The 16,206-nt window shown below is 40.5% G+C and overlaps 1 protein-coding gene across 1 annotated transcript in view; it reads right to left on the reverse strand.

Annotated features, from left to right (window-relative positions):
- Positions 1-6,700: 6,700 nt before the first annotated feature.
- STARD9 (StAR related lipid transfer domain containing 9) overlaps positions 6,701-16,206 on the reverse strand; it is a 313,170-nt gene continuing 303,664 nt past the window's right edge. The window contains exons 29-33 of the mRNA XM_069730886.1: positions 12,836-12,900; positions 12,497-12,702; positions 10,595-10,674; positions 7,668-7,826; positions 6,701-6,942 (exon numbers count right to left, since the gene is read on the reverse strand). Coding sequence (XP_069586987.1) covers positions 6,841-6,942; positions 7,668-7,826; positions 10,595-10,674; positions 12,497-12,702; positions 12,836-12,900 — 612 coding nt within the window. The 3' untranslated portion in view covers positions 6,701-6,840. The remainder of the gene's footprint in view (positions 6,943-7,667; positions 7,827-10,594; positions 10,675-12,496; positions 12,703-12,835; positions 12,901-16,206) is intronic.

Genomic DNA, 16,206 nt, shown 5'->3' on the forward strand with positions numbered 1-16,206 from the left:
TTTAATAGCATCCGTTCAGTGCCTCATAGGTTACAGTTTTAATTTCTATACAAATCTGTTATTTTAAAAGCTAAAATGTGTTTCTACTCCGCAGTCTCTGCTTGCTTTCATGGAGTAAAAACATTCAGAAAAAAACAACACTCTGACAAAGTTCTGCTTACAGCTGCAGTTTGTTGTAAGCCAATAAAAACGACAACTATCCATATTGTGACAAGCCCATCAGCCAGTGAACTATTTCTTTCTTTCTTCATGTATAATTCATTTCATGACTTCAAGAACAGATCATAATGAGGAATATGAAGTATATTAGGACATTTGATTATACGATTGTTAGGGGTTACACACGGACTCTGCAGACATCTGTAAATGTTATCCAATGATTCCGGAATGTCCACATAATGTCTTGTATAATTGCCATTGATGTTTTAGAAAATAAAACTTTGGCTGCATTACAGAATCTGACTATAGGCGTTATATGGCAAGATCATATTTTACCACAAGACTCCTAGTTTTAAGTCCTTGTTTATCCAGATGTGCCAAAAAGATCTACAGGTCATTACATGAGGTTTTATTGTACATTTCAGGCACAGAAAGACGAAAGGTGGCCATACACATAAGATAAATTGTCAGCTACACATCTTGTGTCTCTGGTGATGAACCAGTATTTGCACTTTTGACATTAAGACCTAATTCATACATCCATATTGATCAAATCCCAGTCATGTCTAATGACCCAAGCTCATAGAATATGACTTGATACTGTAGGTTCAGAACATTGGAATTGTCAGCAGGCCAGTACTGTTATACCAGATGACACTAGTATACTTACTTTGCAAATCAATGTCAGAATGAATGATTCTTTTTAAAATGTACCCCACATAATGTTATGATTATTTTATGAGTCTGGCAAAAAATGCTCATTTTAATCTGATTACAGTTATTCTGACATTTTATTAAAGCAAGTTCACCAGGTCTAAGATCCACTTAATATCAACTTTTAAAAAAAAATACTTATCTGACCCAGCAATTTTATTTTTTTTCCCACTCTTATGTTGTCTGGAATTAGTAACATGCTTTTCAGAAAGAAAATAAAAACAACCCAAACCTCTGTTGGATAAGAGATTCCAGGTCACGGTTATATAAAGATAAGGCGGAGACTGATGTATTTCAAATATTTGTATATTTCTTCAGTTGGATATAGGAATTGATTACAAATGAAAATTCATTGCAAGCAAATATGTAAATATAAATAACTTAGATTGTAAACATATAAAAACTGTATACATTTATATAAAAATAAACTATTTTCACTGTACAGAAAATTGTATCCTTCAGTATTTTCACAGGAGTGTCCACGTCAACATTTTACATTATTAACATTGTATTGTACAACACGGAAATGATAAATAAAATCTAGATGAGGGTTCTGACTAAGGACGTACTGGGAGTAGTGGTATAAGGCCGGCATCACACTGGCGTATTGCATCCGATGCGAGATCATCGGATGCGATATATTAATGACACTCGGCTCCTGCTCGCAGCAGAGCAGGAGCCGAGTGTCATGCGTCTGTGCTCCGATTCTCTCGCATAGGGAGGATCGGAACACAGCTGCGGAGGAGGCGGAGAAATGAATTTCTCCATCTCCTCCATTGCTGGGGTCCGCTTATAACGCACATCACTTGGATGATATCCGAGTGGTGTGCGCTGTCTTACTCACACCCATAGGCTTATATGGGTGCGAGTGAGCCAAGAGTTTTCCTCGGTCCGAGACAATCGGCTGACAAAAGTCGGCTGCTGGGAGCTGCCCCATAGCTTAACATTGGTCCAAGTGCAATACGATTTTTTATCGCATTGCACTCGGCCGTTTAAAACGCCATTATGATGCCGGCCTAAAAGGTAAATGTTAATGACCACTAGCCTAGATCTTTTCTCCAAAATTCTAAGGCCCTGATTCAACATTGCTTTGGCACCTGTGGGTTTTTTTTGTCTTGTTTTGCACTTTTATTTGCTTCTATTTTGAAATCTATTTGATACGTGCTCTCCTGTTTGTTTGTGTTTTAGTGAATTGTGGACAAGAGTTTAATGATTCCAGATGTTTTTGCCTGATTCCTCAATTGCAACTTTTTAAAGTCACAACATTTGCTTCAACGCTACTCCAGTCTTAACTCCCCTCTCTCCCTGTGTAGTTTTACACACATTTTTCAAAACCTTACAAAAATGATAGGGTAGAATTTTTTTTTTTAAACTTTGCTCAAAATGCATGTGCCATTTTGACTAATTTGGAACTTAAAAAAAGCAAGTTATGATTTTGGGCCAAAAAGTACAGCTAATATTTGATGACTTATTTATTACACAACATAACACTAAAAAAATTGTTTCATGCCCAAACTATTTGTTCATGTAGCGGTTTCAAAGACGAGTCCAGTAATACCTTTATGTGGCTGATCTGCCAATACTGGGGAATTGATATGCAAAGGACTATGGTAGATCTGAAACCTCTGTCACTCCAGCTCTGCCTCCCTAGCAACTGACAGTCTCTGTGCTTGGAACATAGTTTGTTCCCAGAAGCATCAAAATAATTCTCCATCTACCTTATCGGACTCAGAAAAACACCCTACCTCTACATGCAATGGCCCTCCTTGAACTGGTCAGTCTATGTGTAAGTGATGAGTGAATGTGCTCAGATAAGGTGCTAACAGTGATTTCGGCGTCATCAAAAAAAATTTGTTCAATAACCTGCGGCTCCATGTCTCGCAGCTGTTCGAAAGCCACAACACATGCAGGGATTGTCTGTTTGTTAGGTAATACCTGCATGTATTCCGGCTGTCAACCAGCTATGTGACATGGAGCCGCAGGGACTCGAACATATTTTTCAAACACACCGAAGACACTCTGTTGTTATTCCGAACATGTTAACATAACACCTTATCCGAGCACACTCGCTCATCGCTACTTCAGACCTAAAAAGTGGACATATAATTTCTTGAGGAAACCCACCATGACAAGTCAGGAACTTTCAAACTTGCATCCCATTTCTATCCCACTACTTAGGCTACGTTCACACTAGCGTTGTGCGCCGCTGCGTCGGCGACGCAAAAACGCTGCATTTTTCGACGCGTGCGTCGTTTTTTGACGAAAATCGGACGCAAGAAAAATGCAACTTGTTGCGTTTTCTTGGTCCGACGCTAGCGTCAAAAAAGACGCACGTGTCGGAAAACGCAACAAGCAAAAACGCATGCGTCCCCCATGTTAAACATAGGAGCACATGACGCGTGCGTCGCCCGACGCTAGCGCGACGCACACTAGCCGAACGCTAGTGTGAACGTAGCCTTACACAGCAAACCAAGAGGGGAAAAGCTATATCCTCAAGGAAAGTTAAATTGCTAACCTGAGGATAATAAAGCCTCACAATTGAGGCAGATCAATTCCAATCTTTCCCTCAAGCCCTTATATTATGACCACAAAAATCCAGTGGATATGTTTATAATACTCTAGTCTCTGATCAGAAAGATACGGTATATCCATTTGTCTCCCACATGTCTAAACTACCAGTCCTATCGCCTTGTGTGTTAAAAAGGACCTTAATGTCCCATTTACCCCTGAAGAATTAGAAACCATGGTCAAGGACCTGCCTAATGGGAAATCCCTTGAAGCAGTTGTGTTGACATACCTCTACTAGAAAACATTCTTAGGCTTTTTATCTCTTTATATGCTCAAAATGTTCAACTCATTCCTTACAGATTCCCCAACCCTACTAAAATCACATCACAGTAGTTCCTTCACCTGGATATCTGAAGATATTTACAAAAATGTCGGAAAATAAATGTAGCATTTACCTTCCAGACCTCATCCACAAAGATCGGGTCAGATTTGTATTGTACAATCTGAGGACAACCCCCATCTGACCATAGACCTGATGCATTGTGAACAGGAATGGATCATTGAGCCTAGATCAACACAAAAAAAAGCGTTTGATAATTTGGATTGGCCACTCCCTGTCATAACTCTTGAATGTTTTGGTTTCTCTGGCTCCTTTCTTCAGATTATATGCACTCTTTATTCCTCTATGCCTCCTCGTCAAAATTCTTAATCCATAATTGTAAGCTATTTGTGCTTTGCATAGAACCATTTGATTCACTGATCATAAATAATCCAGACATTAAAGGTTCAATATCATGAATTCAAAATCTCGATTTTCACAGATATTTTGCTGACTTATATGCAATCCACAAATCTCTCTCCAAAAACTTGCATTGTATCTTTGATTATGGTTTACCCTTCGGTTATAAAGTAAATGCTTCTAAGGGTACCGTCACACAGTGGCATTTTGATCGCTACGACGGCACGATCCGTGACGTTCCAGCGATATAGTTACGATCTCGCTGTGTCTGACACGCTCCTGCGATCAGGGACCCCGCTGAGAATCGTACGTCGTAGCAGATTGTTTGAAACTTTCTTTCGTCGTCTAGTGTCCCGCTGTGGCGGCATGATCGCATCGTGTAACAAAGGTGTGCACGATATTGTATACGATGTGCGCATAGTAACCAACGGCTTCTACATCGCAAATACGTCGTGAAATTATCGCTCCAGCATCGTGCATTGCGAAGTGTGACCGCAGTCTACGACGCTCGAGCGATATTGGAGCGATGCTGGAGCGTCACGGATCGTGCCGTCGTAGCGACCAAAGTGCCACTGTGAGACGGTACCTTAACACTGAGGCTTTGCCTATAAACCTTTCCCTCAACTTGATAAATACACTATGAAACAGAACACCACTCTTGGAAAGACTCAGCACTGAATACCTTTTGGACCTTATTGACTTCATGTTACTTTTATATAATGTAACCATCATTCTGGTATAGATGCGATGTTTTGATAACCTGTTGTTGCAATGTTACAGCGACCAAAAAATAATTCTGACGTTTTGATTATTTTTCTTCTCGTTATGCAGTTTACAGATTGGATTCATTCTTTTTATATTTTCATTGGGTGTTTCTGAATGCGCGATACCAGAATTTTGTTTTATTTTGAACGTGGCAAAAGAGTTGTAACTTATTTTTATTATTTTTTTCATTTTTAAAAACTTTTATGTAAACTTGCTTCAATAGTCATCTTGTAAGACTCAAAGCTGCGATTTTCTGATTGCTTGTGCTTCACATAGCGGTTCTTCAGCCCTGCCATGTATAGCAGAAATGCTCATCTGCTGCAGACCTCGAGTTGTCAAGCCAACACATTGGTACCTGTGATCATGTGACAGGCGCTGATCTGTCAGATCTCTCATGTGCTGGAAAAAGTGTGTATATACACGATCTAGGTTGTGAAGGGGTTAACGTATAAGAGTCTTATTCACTGCCTGTATAAAAAATCAAGTTGAATTGTGGGTTGACATTCTAAAGAGGAGTTTTTCATGTAAGAGTTGCACACACCTGTGTTTGCAACTAATCTGCTCCTAGGAGAGGTCTACACAGAGGGCTGACTTCATATTTCATTTAGACTGTACATATCACAGTTAGTCCCTGTGTACTACATATAAGACCATGAAACTGAAAGGCAGAAGATACAGATTAGATAATAGAAAAAACTTTTTGACAGTGAGGGTGATCAATGGAAGTCTTCAAACATAGGCTGAACAGACATGTCTGAGATGGTTTAGTGACTCCTGCATTGAGCAGGGGGTTGGACACTATGACCCCAGAGGTCCCTTCCAACTCTGATTTGTGTATGGACTAAGGCGTGAGACATACAAATACAATTCTTCGGCTGGAAATATAACTCCTGCCATGTTTAGCTTACCAGCCATTGCCTGAGCTTCACATGTCCCTGGCAATGGTGCTGATTGTCCTACTGAAAAGACCAAACCAATACTAGGTGTCTTGGAAAGAAAGCTACATCTTATTAGGAAATGTTCCTATCTGTATTCAGTGCTGCAAACAATAAAGAACTTTTATTGGTACCATTTATATTCTTCGATTATAATGGTGCCCTCCAGCTAAGTATACAGTTGGGTATATGCTAATGTTCATCACATATACTCTGCACACAACTATACAGTAGGTTGTCTTATTGTAAAACTGTACATTTGTTCACAGTGATTAAAGCTTATATTACAGGTCTGAGCTGCTCAGTGCTAGGGGGCTCCCTGTCTGTAATTCACCTAGCACAGTCTGCTATCCTCTCTGCGCTGTCTACCCTCCGCAGGCAATTCTGGAATAGCAACGCTGCTCTTGGACAGTTTCCTATATCCTTGAAGACATAAATCTAGTGAAGGCTAATTCAGATTCTTTCCCTAACTTTGTTATACAATTTTTCAATTATTTTCTGCACCAAGACTTCTTTCTGCAGTTATTTACTTGGAGCCTTCATTATTTACTTCCAAAGGATGAAAAACATTGGTCACTTCCATGTTTTGGAGACACAGATTTAGAAGAAATGGATAGAAGACTATATTGGAAAATTAGATAACTTTTCATGACACTGTAATACCCCTCTAAGTGCAGACCAACATCTGCAAATGCAATGTAAGCCATGCTGCAGGAAAGCTGCATTGTTTTATATATATATTTTTTGTCATCCCTGCCTTAACTTCAAGTTTAATTTTATATGCCTAATACTGTTAGAAAAGGAAAAAAGTGGGAGTGATCTGAAGAGTGGATCATTAAATATTTTACAATTCTGCATTTTCTACTTAAAAACAAGTTATTAAAACACATCATTCAGAAAGTGTGGGAGAACTGGGTCCATGCATTGTATGCTTGATTCACAGCTGCCTGATGCTACATAATTCATTGCAACCCAGTGATTAAATTACAATCTTGGTATCTCAAGTGACTTTCTTTCAGATTACCTAGAGAGAAAGGTGGCCAGATTTGCAATCACCAGAGGCTGGCGTTTGCTAACCACACTGAGTAACCTGGAAGGGATTGCTGGTGCCCCAAGGTCAACCTGAAAAAAAAAAGGGGGGAAACAAAAATTACCAAAAGTTTTTATTTAAAACGAACAGAGCTTGTGTATCTGAGAGAGTCAGAATCACATGGTCAGTTCTTTACCTATACGCATATGTAAGTGCTATGTGTCTATATACACGTATGTGTATATTTGTGTGTGCCCTATGTCAGGGGTCCCCAACTCCAGTCCTCAAGGCCCACCAACATGTCATGTTTTCAGGATTTCCTTAGTCTTGCCCAGGTAATAATTGCATCACCTGTGCAATGCAAAGGAAATCCTAAAAACATGACCTGTTGGTGGGCCTTGAGGACTGGAGTTGGGGACCCCTGCCCTATGTAATATACAGATGTATGTGCGTGCTGTGTGTAACATGTTAGCATTTGGGGCCCCAATTTGCCCAAAACCAGCTCCGCAAGGGGGTATGCACTTAATATCAGCAATCAGAATAACTGAAGAATAATTTCCAGTGAATAACGTGATCCTGAGAATCAAAGGGCCACAACACAATTTGAGCACAGAACCACTACCAGTTACCTGCCATATCTGGTACTGCTGCGCTAATGGATCAGATCTGCAACATGAGGCTAAACTACAAAATGTACATGTTATATGCAATAGAATAATAGTGCATGAGTGACCAAAATAGACATTGTAATAGCAGAGAACACCTTTGAAGTTTTATGATGTTGCCCCTTCCCAATGCCACTACTCTTCATTCATACCTGGATCATGTATATGACTCTTGTGATGTCTTCTCCATGGAGGTTATCGGGCTGTAGAATCCATGCGCTAGGCAGGAGCTCTCCTCGTACAGTGTCTTTACTAGGACGTGGCATATCCTCATTATACACAGATTGGAAGCATAGGCTGTAACACTTCTCCTGTGAGGAGGAAACATTAATATGATGTACTATGATCAAGGACAACATCTGCAAGGAGTTTGTATGCTCTCCAAGCGTCTGTGTGGGTTTCTTCCGGGTTCTCAAATTTCCTCCCACATTCCAAACACATACTGATAGGGAATTTAGATAGTGAGCCCCATCGTGGACAGCAATGATGTGTGCAAACTGTAAAGCGCTGCGGAATATGTTGGCGCTATATAAGATTATTATTATTACTGACAACACCCACCTAAGGCCATATTCAGACATCAGTCCTTATTCTCGTACACAAAAATGGTCCGATTTTCATCAGGATTGGTGTCTCATTTTAGTGTCTTTGTTTTTTTACATTATAATGTATAGAAGAAGGTTTGCATTTATTTTCCCACATGTGATATGGAAATACTGATGGTAAAAACCGACAGCAAACAGATTTCATTACTGATCTTCATGGACCTATTGCATTGGTGACTTTGCCAAAAAAGAAAAAAAAGGCCATTTTTCATCAACCTGCAGTGTGCAAAATAAATAGGACAAGCAAAATAAATAGGACAAGAACAGGTCTGTAAACTATAATAGTTCTTCTATCCTTCAAAGACTCAGCTGCAACACGCAAGTGAAAATGAACATCTGAATGAGGCCTTAGGTCATGTACATATCACTTATTAGTGATTAACATCTATTCGTGGACATAGAAAATTGATGCTTCAGTCGGCACCTTTAAAATGCATTGTAAAAAAAAAATATATGTATGGTTACCTTTAATAATTATAGGCCATTGCCTGCAATATGTTAGACATATACATTTTATATACACTGCTCAAAAAAAATAAAGGGAACACAAACAACAGAATATAACTCCAAGTAAATCAAACTTCTGTGAAATCAAACTGTCCACTTAGAAAGCAACACTGTTTGACAATCAATTTCACATGCTCTTGTGCAAATGGAATAAACAACAGATGGAAATTATTGGCAATTATCAAGACACACAATAAAGGAGTGGTTCTGCTGGTTGGGACCACAGACCACATCTCAGTACCAATGATTTTTGGCTGATGTTTTGGTCACTTTTGAATGTTGGCTGTGCTTTCACACTCGTGGTAGCATGAGACGGACTCTACAACCCACACAAGTGGCTCAGGTAGTGCAGCTCATCCAGGATGGCACATCAATGCGAGATGTGGCAAGGTGGTTTGCTGTGTCTGTCAGCGTAGTGTCCAGAAGCGCTACCAGGAGACATGGAGGGGGCCGTAGGAGGGCAACATCCCAGCAGCAGGACTGCTACCTCAGCCTTTGTGCAAGGAGGAACAGGAGGAGCACTGCAAGAGCCCTGCACAAGGACCTCCAGCAGGCCACAAATGTGCATGTGTCTGCAGAAACGGTTAGTAACAGACTCCATGAGGATGGTCTGAGTGCCTGACGTCCACAGATGGGGGTTGTGCTCACAGCCCAACACCGTGCAGGACGCTTGGTATTTGCAACAGAACATCAGGATTGGCAAATTTGCCACTGGCATCCTGTGCTCTTCACAGATGAAAGGTTCACCCTGAGCACATGTGACAGTCTGCAGATGCCGTGGAGAGCGATCTGCTGCCTGCAACATCCTTCAGCATGACCAGTTTGGAAGTGGGTCAGTAATGGTGTGGGGTGGCATTTCTTTGGAGGGCCGCACAGCCCTCCATATGCCCGCCAGAGGTAGCCTGACTGCCACTAGGTACCGAGATGAGATCCTCAGACCCCTTGTGAGAACATATGCTCCTGCGGTTGGCCCTGGGCTCCACCTAATGCAGGACAATGCCAAACCTCATGTGGCTGGAGTGTGTCAGCAGTTCCTGCAAGATGAAGGCATTGAAGCTATGGAGTGGCCCGCCCATTCCCCAGACCTGAATCCGATTGAACACATCTGGGACATCATGTCTCGCACCATCCACCAACGTGACGTTGCACCACAGACTGTCCGGGAGTTGGCGGATGTTTTAGTCCAGGTCTGGGAGGAGATCCCTCAGGAGACCATCCACCGCCTCATCATGAGCATGCCTAGGCATTGTAGAGAGGTCATACAGGCACGTGGAGGCCACACACACTACTGGGCATCATTTCCTTGTCTTGAGGCATTTCCACTGAAGTAGGATCAGCCTGTAACTTCATTTTCCACTTTGATTTTGAGCATCATTCCAACTCCAGACCTCCGTGAGATATTAGTTGTGATTTACGTTGATCATTTTTAGGTTTTATTGTTCTCAACACATTCCACTACGTAATGAATAAAGATTTAGAACTGGAATATTTCATTCAGTGATATCTAGGATGTGGGATTTTATTGTTCCCTTTATTTTTTGAGAAGTATCTAAGAATGATTATAGTGATGGATGCTGCTGTACGTAGTAAGCATTGGTAGTACTATCCATACAACAGTTTGTGGGGATTTAACCACCACCTTTCCAGACTTCTGTAAGCTGGACCTGCCAATATCATTGGATTTGGTAATGTGTATGGGGACTCAGAACAACTGATTATTGGGGAGATGTTGATCAGCAATGGCGGGGGTTGGGCCAAACTGCACAGGATTTTTGGTTGCTGATAGAAAGGCCTTGACTAACAAAAGTAGCAGAATAAAGTAAGTGTTTCTTAAATCAAATCCAAGTTGTGATTAGAGAGTTTTTATTTTACAAGATTGGAATGTGACAACAAATACCATTTTGTCATCTAAATCTGCATCATGATAATGTATTACAACAAACATCAAGCATGAGTAAATATCTTACTTGTTTATATTCTACAGCCATACAACAGAAGTCCCTGGGTTGTTTTAGATAGCAAAGTGACGTGTCAGTCATCACATGCACTAGGAAAGAAAAGAAATATCTACAATAAGCCGGAACTACCAAAAAATAAAAATATTACTAGAAATCCGAATGAATTAAAGAAGTAGTCCGATCAAAGTTTTTATCCTTGTAAATGATACATTTTCTAAATGGGATATAGTCAGCAGTGGGGACTGCAGGGATCTGTGCTGGGACCGATTTTTTTTACCTCTTTACTCTCAATCCCATACACGCAGTCATTAATAAAGTGTCATTGTTTGCTGATCACACCAAACTATGTAGGATACTAAAATCTGACCTTGACTTTACAATATTGCAAACCAATCTGAATGGGCAAACACTTGGCAAAATAGGTTTAATGTAGATAAATGTAGCGTAATGCACCTAGGACAGAGTAATCCTATTGCTGCATATATATTAACCCCTTCATGACCCGGGGTATTTTCACAGCTGACATGTGCCCGCAATAGCGGTGGGTGGAATCGCGATTCACTCGCCGCTATTATCTAGTTAAATGCCACTGATCAGCGATGCGTCGGCATAACAACCAGATGTCTCCTTGAGACCTCTATGGTTGTTTATGCCGGATTGTTATGAGCGCCACCCTGTGGTCGGCAAGTCTGTAATTCTACTACATAGGAGCAATCTGAGCATCACTCCTATGTAGCAGAGCCGATCAAGTTGTGCCAGCTTCTAGCCTCCCATGGAGGTATTGAAGCATGGCAAAAGTAAAAAAAAAAAAAAAGTTTTTAAAAATATGAAAAAAATATATAAAAGTTTAAATCACCCCCTTTTGCCCCATTCAAAATAAAACAATAAAAAAATCAAACCTACACATGTTTGGTATCGCTGTGCTCAGAATCAACCCATCTATCAAAAAAAAAAAATAACCTGATCGCTAAACGGCGTAGCGAGAAAAAAATTTGAAATGCCAGAATTACGGGTATTTGGTCACCGCGACATTGAACATATCTGCACCAAAATGGTATTATTAAAGACGCCAGCTCGGCACGCAAAAAATAAGCCCTCACGCGAGAAATGGAGATGCTAAGGGCATCGGAAAATGGCGCAATATTTTTTTTTTTTTATTTTTTTTAGCAAAGTTTGGAAAAAATTTTTTCACTACTTAGCTAAAAAATAACCTAGACATGTTAGGTGTCTATGAACTACTCATAATGACCTGGAGAATCATAATGGCAGGTCAGTTTTAGCATTTAGTGAACCTAGCAAAAAAGCCAAACAAAAAACAAGTGTGGGACTGCACTTTTTTTGCAATTTCACCGCACTTGGAATTTTTTTCCCGCTTTCTAGTACACGACATGCTAAAACCAATGATGTCGTTCAAAAGTACAACTCGTCCCACAAAAAATAAGTCCAACATGGCCAAATTGACGGAAAAATAAAAGTTATGGCTCTGGGAAGGAGGGGAGTGAAAAACGAACACGGAAAAACGAAAAAATGCCAAGGTCATGAAGGGGTTAAAGTGGAAAGTATGTTTTACAGCATTGTATCTGGTCGTGAGTAACGAGTTAGAATACAGATGTTATTCCAATTTTTTCAAATTTGTTTTTCATTAGAGAACATGGGAAAACCATGGGCATATGCACCAGCTTGGACTTGAACACTTGGGAAGGGAAGGGGGAGAGGTTGGAAAAACGTTAGCTTCATGTCAAAAGGGGAACAGAAACTTATCAGATTTCCCTCCTCTAGTCGGAGGCAGAATGTGATGCATTTGTATTGTACTGTAAAGTGCTGCACATTTGCAGTGGAAATCCCACTGGAAACCCCAAAGCTGGAGGAATTTACTAAGGACTAGTTGAGATGGGAATAGTTAGCACTTACCCAACTGAATATTGCTGCTCACTCTCTCATGTACACAGGCTGTAAGGATGGATTGGTCATACAAACGCCTTGTGCTAATGTCTTTCACCATGCACCAGACATCATGAATTGGCCTTCTAATGACTCCAGCCCCAATAAACCCATGCTTTGTGGCCGATGAGAAAGCTTTATAATACACCAATACATCTCTCTCTGTGCTCTGGTATCTGGAATGTAAACAAAGCTATGACAATTTACTTTAACAGGAGGAGGATAAATAAAAGTATGTATCATCATCTACATGTGTATCATTTGTTACAGTGGCAAAAAATATATGTTTTAATATTGAAGCTTGCTTACATCCATCCAGCTGCTGCTTGGCGATTATATAACTTCTTTATATTGTAGGAACAAGCAGTCATTACCTGAAAAAAAAAAGTTGTTTGATATACATCATACAGCTGGATACACTTTTTAGCTTTGTGTTTTGGGTAATCCTGTTGGAGAACCCATGACCTGTGATTCAGGCCAAGCTTTCTGACATGGGCAGCACATTTCACTCCAGAAAGCCTTGATAGTCATGAAATGTCATTGTACCCTGCACAGCATCAAGACCCCTTTTGACAGATGCTGCAAACCAGCTCCAAAACATAACCGAGCCTCCTCTATGTCTCACAGTATGTACAATGTTCTTTTCTTTGCTTCACTATTATGTCTGTGAAAACAGCTGATGTGATGTGCCAAATAGCTCAGTCTTTAATCTCTTCATATGTGGCTTGTCATGCATTTTGGCAAAGTTCAGTCTCATTTTCATATGATTTGCTTTTAAAACTGGTTTCCTCCTTGATTGTCTTTCTTGAAGACCACTTTGGCCAAAACAGAGATGAATGGTGCAATCTCACACCGACCTACCATGTAGGGGAGACTGCTAGCATGTGGAAGAAGGATCATAAGACCAACCAAGAACTTTTGGGGCTGAATGAAAAATGCTGTGTGTATCGTAAAGCTAACACTGCACATCACCATGAAAACACCATCACCACTGTCAAACGTGGTGACAGCACCATGCTGTGGAGAGACTTTTCTTCAGCAGGGATAGGGAAGCTGGGCAGAGTTGATAGGAAAATGGATGAAGCTAAATACAGGGGAATCCTAAAGGAATACCTGCTGTAGTCCGCAAAAGATTTGAGACTGGGGTGTAGGTTCACCTTTCAGCAGGACAACAACCCTAATCATACTGCCAGAGCTACATTGGATGGTTTAGATCTAAACATATTGATGTGTGTGTGAATGGCTCCGTCACAGTCCAGACCTAAATCCCTTTGAGAGACTGGCAAGATGTGAAAATTGCTGTTCACAGATACCTCCATCCAATCTCACTGAGTGTGAACAGGCAAAATTTTCAGCTTCTAAATGTGCAAACCTGGTAATGACAGATCCAAAAAGATGTGCAGCAGTAAATGCAGTGAAAGGTTGTCCTACAATTTTTTTTACTCTGAGCGGGGGGCTGAATACAAATATATAAATGCTCATCACAATTTTCAGATTTACACTTTTAAAGTATTTAGAAAACCATGTATCATTTCCTTTACATATCAAAAATACTTGCTATTTTGTGTTGGTATATTGTCACAACTCTGTTATCGGGTGTCCCAGGACCAGGGGCTCCTTCCATGTCTCTATCGCTAGGGGTGCCCTACATTGCCCTGTTTCCCGGATTACTTCTAATGGTGAAGATGCCAATGCCACGTACCTTGCCTTAGCTCCTCAATCCACCCTCAGTCTGTAACCTTCCCCCACCCAGGGAAGAGGGGAGTAGTAGTGAACCGTAATACACCAACCAGACTAACAAGGTAATACAAACAGGGATAATGGAAAATACCAATAATACAAATATACTTACACAAACAGCAGAGGTAAACACTGGGGAGTGGGGGATGGGGTTAAACCAAAAGTGGGAGAAAAGGAATTATCACACACTCAAAACCTAGCAACAGTCACAGATAAATCCACCAAACGCCTTCTCTAATAACACAACAACAACCTCCAGCCATGCAGCAAAAGCTAGGTCTGACAATGAGTGCTAGCCACTGACCAGATTATATAGGAGATGGGAGTGGCTAACAGTGCACAGCTGAGAGCCTTAATGCAGGAAGCTTACAGGAGGTCGCATTTGAGCAGATTAACCCCTGAACTGATAAAATAAATTTATACTGTTTAATATGAAGGTGAAATGCTTCTAATCAATGCAGGAGTAGGATAAATCAGACGCTGCGGTCTCCTGATTCCTATTGTGGTAACCCGTGATACATATCACATAAAATCCCAATAAAATACATTTAAGTTTGTGGCTGTGACATGAAAAAATGTATAAATACACAGGCTGATTTGAAGACTGATAATGGTAACGCAGAGTCTCATGATGCTTCAGGAATGCAGTTTAAATACCAAGAGGAATAAAGCTATTCAATTTTATATACTTAATCAAATGATTAGGCAGTGGTTATAAAAATAGACAAGAGATGCTCCAAAGGTACAAGACAATACTGTATATGCAAGTAATAAAGAGAATCCAGCACTCAAAAGTAGGTAAGATGAAGAAATTGGTTTTAATTCAGTGGTCCACTAATGGTGTATATACAATAGGTAACGTTTTGGTCATTATAGACCTTTATCAAACCAACACCAATAGTGGATAACAACAGGGCTTGTAGATACAATGAGGGGCTGCCCTGGGAGGAATGGGACCACCGTCGCTTGTCAGAAGAGCGCTGCAGTGAACTAAAATCAATTTCTTGGCCTTACCTACTTTTGATTGCTGGATCCTCTTTATTACTTGACTTTAACGTATTAGGATCCTATCCTAGCACCTCCAAGTTCCTATGAGTGCTGTACAGTCATTTAAAATAAAGGGATAGACAAAATAAAAATATTTGACCTGTTACATGGATGGGGAGCACTCCAAATAGAAAAGGGAGAAAGTATTGAACACGCTTACTGAAATTTAATACTTCGTGCAAAATCCTTTGTTGGTGATGACGGCTTCAGTACGCCTCCTATATGGAGAAACTAGTAGCAGACATTGCTCGGGTATGATTTTGGCCCATTCTTCCGCACAAACACTCTTCACATCCTGAAGCTTCTGTGGGCTCTTCCTATGAACTCTGAGCTTTAGTTCCTTCCATACATTTTCTGTTGGATTCAGGTCCGGTGATTGGCAGGGCTATTCTAGCTGCTTTATTTTCTCTCTCTGAAACCAACTGAGAGTTTCCTTGGCTGTGTGTTTGGGATTATTGTCTTGCTGAAATGTCCACCATCATTTCATCTTCATCATCCTTGTAGATGGCAGCCAATTTTTATCAAGAATGTCTCTGTACATTTGTCCATTCATCTTTCCTTCAAATACATGAAGTTTACCACTACCATATACTGAAAAACAGCCCAACACCATGATGTTCCCACCTCCAAACTTCACTGTTGGTAAGGTGTTTTGGGGTGATATGCAGTGCCTTTTGGTCTCCAAACATTGTGTGTATCATGGCATCCAAAGAGTTCAATTTTGGTCTCATCTAACCAGACTATTCTCCCATTATTTCCCAGGCTTGTCTAAATGTCGTTGAGCAAACTGTAAACACGCTTGAACATGTTTTTTGCTCAGCAATGGAGTTTTGCATGGTAAGCATCCATACAGGCCATGGCGGTTGAGTGCATTACTTATGTTTTGTTTGTTT

The sequence above is a fragment of the Ranitomeya imitator genome, chromosome 1 (genome assembly GCF_032444005.1).
Source record: "Ranitomeya imitator isolate aRanImi1 chromosome 1, aRanImi1.pri, whole genome shotgun sequence".
In the NCBI taxonomy this organism is placed as follows: domain Eukaryota; kingdom Metazoa; phylum Chordata; class Amphibia; order Anura; family Dendrobatidae; genus Ranitomeya; species Ranitomeya imitator.